The 9,970-nt window shown below is 46.0% G+C and overlaps 1 protein-coding gene across 1 annotated transcript; it reads left to right on the plus strand.

The window, feature by feature from the left end:
• Positions 1 to 5,119: 5,119 nt before the first annotated feature.
• Positions 5,120 to 9,532, plus strand: BLOC1S6 (biogenesis of lysosomal organelles complex 1 subunit 6). The gene is made up of 5 exons (XM_049813420.1): positions 5,120 to 5,351; positions 6,207 to 6,351; positions 7,425 to 7,512; positions 8,069 to 8,155; positions 8,933 to 9,532. The coding sequence occupies exons 1-5, from the start codon at positions 5,279 to 5,281 to the stop codon at positions 9,050 to 9,052; spliced, it is 513 nt and encodes a 170-aa protein (XP_049669377.1). The 5' UTR covers positions 5,120 to 5,278; the 3' UTR covers positions 9,053 to 9,532.
• The last annotated feature ends 438 nt before the right edge of the window (positions 9,533 to 9,970 follow it).

Raw genomic sequence — 9,970 nt, forward strand, 5'->3', positions numbered from 1 at the left:
CGCGCTGCGGGCATCGCCGCGGGCGGCGACCGCGCCTCAGCCGAAATCCCTGCGCGCTCCCGCGCCCGGCGCTGCACCCGGGACGCCCCCGCGGAGGACGGCAGCGGTGGGCGCGGAGGGGCCGGGCCGGCAGACGGGGGCCGGCAGACGGGAGCCGGCATCCCCTGCGCGCCCGCGGACTGCCGCGGCCCCCGCCGGCACTGCGGCTGCGCCGCCCGCGCGGGAGGGCCGCGGGTTCGAGCCCCGCTCCCGCCGGCTCGCCGCGCCCTGCGCCGACGGCGGGGGCGGTGGGGCCGCGCGGCGCGGGGCCGGGCGCGGCCGCGGAGCTCGGAGGGCGGCGGAGGGTCGCCCGGTGCGGTGGCTGCTAGCAGCGGCCGGCCTTGCGGCTCCCGCGCTTCCTTCGCGGTAGCCCGACAGGCCGTTCCCGTCCCTACGTGCGTTTGCGTTCGCGTTCGGTGGATAAACGTCATGCGAGGTAGAGACTAACTGTAGCATCCACAGACGGTCTGTCGACACGCGAGCAACAGTTTTCATGCACGCTGGAAGCCTGAAACTCATAGATCCGTGCTCCGGCTTCAAATCTTAAAACCACAAGTCTGCATCGTGTAGCGTTTTTTCTTTCTCTCCCTGTCAGAGGCACGGTTCTTCACACCGTCTCCAGGACCTCCCGCTAGGGCAGTGTCGCGTTGTGGGAGGTCACATGCGCCTTCCTGAACATTCCTTGGAGGGTGTAGGGAGAAACAAACCTCGGAGGCCCTGCTGTCATGTAATTCCCTACCTTAGAAGTCATTAAGTTTTCGCCTTTATTAACGCTGTTGAGTGGGTATTCCCCCTCCTCGCTGGCCTGAGTACTAGCAATTTCCTTCTAATTTCCACCCTACAGGTGTTCAGGGCCAGTTTGTACCCATGGCCAAATTTTGTTACTGTGTCAGTCAGTTCCCTAAGTCATAAACTTTTCTGGAAAAACACGCCTGCCTGAGGGAAAGTACATAGCCTGGTTTTTGACCTGGCTGAACAAAATTACCAAGTAAAGACCAGACAGTTTTACAGAACTGCGAATTTTTGAGAAGGGCACTCCCTTTCTGGTGACGGGCTGATAGCAGATTCTGGCACGCATCGGGGCAGCACTGCAGGTCATGGAGCGAGCCCCTTCTTGGAACAGGCCCCGCGGCAGGGGAGTCGTGTGTTGTAGACTGGCCTTGGGTGGAGATCGCTTACTGTTGTTCTCCATAATGATGTCCAGAAATAAGCAGTATTTTGCTTTGTCTGAGCTCCCTTGCCACTTTACAATGTGGCCATTTTCCTATCCCCAGCCCTTTCACCCACCTCGTAATTCCCCCAGCAGGGTTACCAGCACAATTATTTTGGGGCCAGATGATGAACTGGGTCCCTGAAATGGGCCAGAATTAAAAAATACATATTGGAGGGGGTTGAGATATATTTGTATGTGTAACTGAGACTGCTTCCGTGATCACAACTTGCATGGACATCCATATGACAACTGAGGGGGCAGCTAACAGTGTGGGAGTCAGAACGAGCAGTGGTGGCTGGGAACCTGTTAAGCCAGCCTTGCCGCCTAGGGAAGGGCTCCCAGCTGTGTTCCAGTTCAGACATTCTTAATGTGTTTTTTTTCTCCCTGGGTGATTTAACTCACTCTGTTTCACCAGTTTCACCACTTGTACCAGCACAAGTGAGCAAGGACACAGGCACGAACGACTAGCCGGTAGTAGCTGCCAGAACAACTGCTTGTAAAACTCTGTCTTAAAATGTCAGGCTTTGCACTGGGGCATTGAGGAATAGGCTCATGCTCTGTTCCGCTGCCCCTTCTACAGGAACAGACACTTCTAGCACTGAGGAAGGGTACTAAGTTGGGGGGACTTAACACCCTAAAACAGTGCACCAAGGTTTGCCAGCTTGCCTTTTACTGAATAACGAAGACCAGATTTTTCTGAAACGTTGCCAAGTCAGGAACCAACTCATATGTTGTCAAGATGAATCTTGGTTGAACAGAGCCTTTTCTAACAGCCTGATACACTCCCATGTCTTTATTATGACAGCCAAGGCTGTACTCTCTCTGTAGTCTTGTTTACTTAATAAGAATAGAGAGTCTTAAAGAAGTTAACTATTAATGTGAAATATTTCCTTTCCATACTGTCGTCCCTGAAGTCATACAGCACTTTCAAAGCTGATGGTTTAAAACCTGCTATTTGCTATAGAATTCAAGGTAACTTATTCCATTTTTACTCAGATTTCTAGGGCTGGGGGGGAGGGGGGGGGGGTACTGCATATGTAACTGCTTAAATCAGTTACAACAATAAAATCCACAATGTGTGACAGTGTTGCATTAAAAGTTTCTGAACACAGTTACCACAATATAAAATGAAAAGGAAACATAATTATTTGCTGTTACAGCGTCACATACACAGGCACTTGTCTTGCCAGTAGTTTGAAATTTAACAGCTTTCCAGCATATGAGCCTGCAATCTTGCTGGGAGGGTAAGACCTCAGGAAGAAAACTAGAAAGTTGTATACAAACTTTGGGCAAGCATCTGGAGACAGAGATTAAGTGTGGAATTGTTGTAGGATTAGGAGTAGCCAGTAACTGCACGAATACAACAGACGACTGTAGGAGAACAGGAGAGAAAGAAAGGAAGCGTATGAGGACATTAAACACAGATTCATGAATATTGCTGCCCATGGATGGGTAGAAGAGCCATCTGCTAAAGAGTCTGGGTTCTTCACAGTCTCCTTTGGGTAGTTCTGTTGCTGAGTAGGGGCTATAAATCCAATTCAGCTCATTGTATAGAGATGTCTTCAGCATGATTTTCTTTCTGATTAAAGTTGTTTCATTGCATGGCACCATGGTTATAAAGTTTGTTGTTGAGGGGTATCTTATTTTTAGGTAACAATGGTAATGTTATGACTGATTTTGCACAACTCCTTGAAATGAAATATTTAGACCAGCAGGTAACTGTGCTTTTTGTTAGTTTAACCAAATGTTTATGTTCCTTATTATAGGGTTCACTTTACTTCCTTTTCAAACATCTTTTCCTCTTAGAATAAAACCTTAACTAATCCTTCACGGGATAATGAACTTGGTAGCGCACTTGGGAAACTGTTACCGTGAAACAGAACATTTTGTAGAGGAAAAGGAACAAGAGAGGCTTTCTATCAATCTCTTTTTGGGAGCGTTTGGGTTGATAAATAGTTAAAATTTAACTTGTCTAGAAAAACAAACCAATTTTATATTTCAGTCCTTGTCTATTTCTGCAAGACGTGGGAGGGCCTGGAACAGGCAGAGCAGGAGCACAAATCTCAAACTCCCACATCTCAAGTGAGACTACTTCAGAGTGATTATCTCACTTGTTCGTACTAGAAATTCCATCTGGAAGCTGAGAAGTCTTTCCCAGTGAAACCTGCCAATAAAGTTTTTTTCTCACTGAAAGAAACTTTAAGAAAAATTGCTAACCAACTGTAATTGAGAATTTGATTCCAGTCTAAGTTAACTGACAAGTTTATGTTGCTGCAGTCCAGCTTCAGACCAGGCCTTTGATGCTTCTTTTTTAAAGCAAAAGCAGAAAAAGAAAGAAAAACAGGTAAGTTTTTAATCCGATGACAAAATAGTGACATAATTGTGATCAATAATTAGAATATACTTAAAAAGAAAATATAAACACATTTGCAACAATCTTGCCAAAAATGTCAATTTTAACAATGACAGAGGGCGGTGAGGCACTGGAACAGGTTGCCCAGAGGCTGTGGATGCCCCATCCCTGGAAGTGTTCAAAGCCAGGTTGGATGGGGCTTTGAGCAACCTGGTCTAGTGGAAGGTGTCCCTGCCCACGGCAGGGGGGTTGGAACTAGGTGATCTTTAACGTCCCTTCCAACCCAAACCATTCTATGATTCTGTGATCTCAAAAGCCTGGGTTTTTGCCTCAGACTCTTTCTGAAGAGCACTAGTGGGACTACCTGAATTTAATTCAATCTGGAATGTTTGGGGTTTTATGGAAATATTGGTTTCAAACACTTTCAGAGTACTTCCTTCATTAGTTTCATTCCATAGTTGTGCCTGCCTTTCCTGAAAAGACCTTTACAGATAAAAGAGAAAAAGACCTGTAAATCCTACCATACCATATAAAGGTGTTTTTTCATTAAAAAATTTAAAAATATACACTTCCAAGTTATTATTACTCTTAAAGACTGTTGGGGGAGATGCAGAGACAGATACATACCCATAAACTACAGCCCTCAGAACCTTACTTCCTACGGAACAAAAGCTACAAGTTGTGAATAACCTGCATGATTTCTGGAGAATAAAATACAGATTTATTAAGTACAGGAGAAAGCATGTCCCACAGAAAGACCACCCTGCAGTGATTTTAGTTGTTTGTTTTCCCTTGGAGACAGAACTCCCTGAATTCTGCTGTGCATTCCTTCTGCCCGAAAGCAGTTATTCCCCAGTACCGGGAACGCGTTGCCCGCTGCCTACCGAATTACTCCTTGCCGCTATTACCTCCGCCTTTGTCAGGCCCCACGCACCCAAGCAGCCGGGGAGCCAGCCTTCGCAGAGAGCCGAAACCCCAGCTGCCCGCCCGTCCGCCGCCGCTCCCGCCCGGTACCACCAGCTACCGGCAGGCCGCCGGCCCGCCTTCCCAAGGCGAAGGAGCTGCTCCCGTAGAGCAGGTACAGCCTCACAGGAGCATGCTTGCGGCGGCACGGGCACCGCTAAGGGCGACCCGACGCCGAAGCTAACCCTGCCTCCGCGGGCGAATTCCACCCTGGGCCCCGCTGCCCCGTACCCCCCACCGCCTCCCGCCTCGCCCCCCCCGTACGGCCCTAGCTGCAACACAGGCGGCCGCCTGTGTTGCTGGGCCCCGGCCCCGGCCCCGGCCGCGGCGGCGCCTCCCGGGACCACGCGGCCTGTCGCGCCGCCCCGGGGCAGTCCGCGGTGGCCCCGAGCCCGCGGAGGGCAGCGGAGCGGAGCGGCGCCCCGATCGGCGACAGCCCGATCGGCGACACCACACCGCCCCGCCCCACCCCGCCGCCGGGGCTGGGAACGTCACTCACTACGTGCTTTCCGCATCCGGCGCGGCGGCCCTTCTAGCCAGGTGGGCGCTGAGGCGGCTCTATGGTGAGACGCCGGGGCCTGGGGCGGCCGGTGCCGTGCCGCCCCGCTCGGTGAGGGCAGCTGGGCCCCCTCCGTCTTCCGCCGCGGTCCTGGACTCCGCCCTGGGCCGCCTCTTGCCCTGCGAGAGGGGCGTCGCGGGGAGCGGCAGCGATGAGCGTCGCGGAGCGGCCCGAGGAGAGGGAGACGGCGGCGGCGGCCGCAGCCAGCTCCGAGCGCTGGCTGGGTACGTGAGGGGCGGCCGGGCTGGGCGGAAGGCGGGTGCAGCGAGGTCTGAGGAGGGGGCTGGGGCTGGGGCCGCAGGCGGCCGGCCCCGGTCAGAGCTGAGCACGTCGCCGTGGGACCGGGCTTTGGCTCCGGCACCCGTCCCCGGGGAGGGCGGTCAAAAGTCTTACGGCTGGGTTCGCTCGGAAACGAAATGCGAGCCGCTGTCGTCGTTTTCTCCCACGCGGTGTGGCTTGTAGATTAAAGTCTTCTGTCTTCCGAGAGCTCTGCACGCAATAAATAATCACAGCTTGCCCGTATGGAATTTACAGTAGCTGTTAACTAACTCTTGCAAACTTTCGGAGTTCGGCGTGTGTTGTTTTAATGAGTTCTTCATATGTTTTGGGTGACAGGCTAAGACCTTTATTTGGTGGGCCAAGTTTTTTTCTCAAACTTTGAAACCAAAGGGTGGGAGTGTGTTAATGTTCAGGTATTCTTGATGCATAGCCAGAACAACTGATATTGCCCCTTGCCAGAACAGCTGATATTGCCCCTTTTTTTTCCTCAATAGACTGGAGTATGTGGAATTTTCTTTTTTTTATAAGGTGTCTTTAGACTACTCTAGTTCCTGCTCTCTGTTGTGCTTGTGTTCAGACAAAACTCTTCCACCAGGAAGCTCATGATACAGGACTGGGAATAAGGGAGGGATAAAGAGGGGAAAGAAAAAGGAAGCGCTGTTTAGTAAATAAAGTGCAAAGAATTATAATTTCATTGTTGAAATGCTTTTAGTTTTTACACGGGAAAGTATAGTTGCCCTAGGTGAAACCTGAAGTGCCTGCTGACCTGTGACATTCAACCTTGCTCTTCTTTGGTGTAGGTCCTAGTGATGCATCTCCAGATGAAGGAGTAGTAGAAGATCTGCCTTTAATAAATGAGAAAGCTGTGGAGCAGCTAACCGAAGGATTGATTTCTCATTATCTGCCTGATCTTCAGCGATCAAAATCAGCACTACAGGAACTTACGTAAGTAAATTTTTAACCCCAACTTCTTATGTGTGCATGCTTTGCCACTTCTTTCAGGATAATGTTCTAGTTACCCTTAACTGGAATATAGTTTATTGTAGCATTTCTGTGTTCTGACTATAGCACCCTGAATAGCTAAGTGATTTGCAGGAGTGCTTGGGGGTGTATAAGCTGTGATGTAGCCTATCAGAACTTTGACTGAAGAATGTATAACACTAGAACACTAAAATCCCCTAAGCCAGGTATAGCAGAAGACACGTAGATTTCTTAAATGCTTGTTCACTTCTGTAGTGGAAAGTCTGCTGAAAGCTGGATTTATTTTGGTTGCAGAGATGCAGTTCATATTCAGGGCAGCTTGTAGTTTCTTGTCCAGTCTCTAAATTGTGTTGTGAAAGATAACACTTGGAAAATATAATTAAGGAGGTAAACAGATAAGAATTCTTTGTACATTGGCATCTCACTGATAACTGGGAATAGTTCATTTCAAATGCAGGCTGGATCTGCCATGGATGCAGAGATACTGGAAAGGGCTTTACACAGATCCATCTCAGGTTTTGCAGGGTACATTGGTTTGGGTTTCACGATGCATGATGTGGTCACGCTGCTGCCAAGGACAGCCTGTGTCTGGAAAGGCTTTAGCTGATTTGTGTGGGATGGAGGATCCTTAATAAGCACCGAGGATCCATGCAAGTTCTATACAGAAATAACTTAGTCCTGCAGTGTGATGTAGAGGCACCTGAGTGGAAAGTCAAGAGCTAATTGTTTTCCCCTTCATTCAACCTGGGGTGTTTACTCACTGCAGCCTGCAGAGTGCCTGTTCAGGGCTTTTGGATAGTCATCCCGAATATCCATGCTGTATGATGCATGCTGAATTTGTGTGTACTCAGCTGGGATTTTTCTAAAACAATTTACTCGTGTCTTTATTGAAATCACCTAGCAATGCATAAGAGGAATCTGATATTGGGAAGCATGTATTTATATTGTTACGATCAAAAGTAGTATTTATATAAAGGGCTGGTTGAAAAGCATGTGTGCTGCATTACTTTGGTTTTATGCATCTTTTTTTGTTTCAGACAGAACCAAGTGGTATTATTAGAAACATTAGAACAAGAAATTTCAAAATTCAAAGAGTGTAACTCCATTCTTGATATCAATGCTTTGGTAAGTACTATTAATCCTTTCTTAAATCTCTATTAGTGTAGATTTTTTTCCTTGTTCTCAATGACCTACAGAAAGAGAACCAACCAGTTCAGATATTCAGGACAAAATGTTGCTGGAGAGGGTGCGGAACCAGCATATTTCCCTTAAATAGGAAGGGCACTGGGAAGAAACAGCAGGCTCAGTGGTAGTAAGCCTAGTTGTTCAAAACCAGTAGCCAAAGCAAATGTATGCCATTTTTCGGCAGGACTGAGGCTCCAACGTGAGCTGTGTGCACCTTCTCCAGGCTAGCAGGAAGGGTGCGTCAAACACTGATATATGGTGCATAAAATGGTAATATTTTTATTCTGTTTAATAAATCATAATTCTGTAGATTACTGGATGTATCTGTTGAGATATGGTAGTGTTCTATATTAACACATGTAATGTGTTGAACATGTTTAATCTATTTTCAAACTGTTCTGGTAATCACTGGTTTTGATGGCTGTTTTGTTGTGTAGCTGTAGAAAACAACTGTTCAAACTTGACAGTCGCTGCTTTAACAGTTATGGTTTTTAAGTTTTCAGAAGCTAAACACTATCACAACAAGTTAGTGAATATTAGAAATGAAATGATGATGCTCCATGAGAAGACATCAAAGTTAAAAGTGAGTGGGATAAATATTTTTACTTTCCAACATAGATATTTAATTATGTATTATTGACTTCCAACTTTTATTTTGGATGCATGCTAGAAGTTCTGATTACAATAGAATCTTCAATCCTTATCTTAAATGGATGTTTTCAGTAGCACCAAGCCATGTATGTTTTAAGACTTCCACTTACTCCTATCTGTGCTCAAGCAACTTATGCATCTGAACTACTAGTAAATCTCAGTGTCATCATCATGTTTAGGTGCTATAAGAATCACACTTTCTTCTGTCACTTAATCCACTCCATTCCAACTAGTTCTCTCTGTTTCAGTTTCTGTGCCTTTTTAATGAAAACTAGATTGTCATAAATGTAAGCATTTCTTCTATTTAATGTGATATGAATGGTGGCATACGTTCACTGACTTCATTCTATATAGGCAGTCTCTGGTTGCATTCTGGCAAGACTAGTCCTTCAGTATGTTCAACAAAAGGATTTTCTCTTGGAGGCAATAAATTGCATAGTATGCACCTTGTCTGGTACACGCAAAGGATGACTTTTAGTGAGACTGAAGGGAATCCAGTTTGTATTTTCCCTGTGTAGATCACAGACTTGCCGTTTCTGAATGGTAAGATGCAAATGGGAGGGAAGAAGAAAAAAATGAACAGTTTATGCAGCATTCAGTCATGAGCAGGGTGAATTGGAGAAGATAAGAGAATGGGAGGGATTTTGTTGGTAGCTCCAACTTAAAAACAGCTATAAAACTTCCTTATTTTCTTGTCTTTTCTCTTTAGAAAAGAGCACTTAAGCTGCAACAAAAGAGGCAGAAGGAAGAACTAGAAAGAGAACAGCAACGTGAGAAGGAACTTGAAAGAGAGAAGCAGTTAACAGCAAAACCTGCTAGGAGGACGTGAAAGCAGAGCATGCAACAACTTGTCCAAATTAATTATTCCTGCATTCTCTGGGATTAAGGCAGACTTTGCTTAAACTAGCTTTTACTATAGCTTTTACTAGCAACAGTCTACTCTCTGATACTGTAAATTCCAAAATGCTAATAATAGCGTTGGTAATGTTCAAATTTTTTCATTTCAGCCATTCAAGTTGCCTTCTTTTGTAATGCTATGCAGTTTGATATTATTATAATGTAAGTTAATTTTTATATATATATATGTATATAGGAGAACTTAGGCATCACAGTTTTAAATACCTATCCATTTTTTTCATCCATTCTTCTGGTGTTTAGAATTCTGAGAGATATTTGGTGACTGGCATACATGTTTTTCAGACAAAATACAGAATACTAGTTAGAAGTTCAGTTCTCATCACTGGATTTCAGTGGCCACCTATTTCACTGAAACTGCTTTGATTCAGGCAGTTTGGATCTTTTTTTGATGGCTTGGTTCATAAATACTGACTTTTTGTGCATCCTTAGTTTGGTCCATCTCTAATGAACTGAAGAAACTTCCGGTGTATTTGCCTGAAAGCTCACTTTATTGCAGCAGTCATCAAGTGACTTTTGTCATCATGACATGACTTTTGTCATCAAGTAACTTTAACAACAGTTTTAATGTAACTTTTGAATAAGTTCCCAGCTGAATTGGTTGCAGGGGGGAAGCAGAACACTAAAGATTCTCAAAATTGATGTGTGCACAGTGCAAAGACTAATGAATTTGTGCTTCACCAAATATTTGAGTCAAATGAGGGAACTGTTGCTCCTGTAATGGTTCAGCAGGAAGACTGTGTGATCAAAGCAGATTTCTGTGGAATTAGAAGTTGTAGTTTCTTCATTTTGTGTGACAAAATAAAACACAACCAAAATTAAACAATTACCC

This window comes from Accipiter gentilis, chromosome 10 (assembly GCF_929443795.1).
Source record: "Accipiter gentilis chromosome 10, bAccGen1.1, whole genome shotgun sequence".
NCBI lineage: Eukaryota > Metazoa > Chordata > Aves > Accipitriformes > Accipitridae > Astur > Astur gentilis.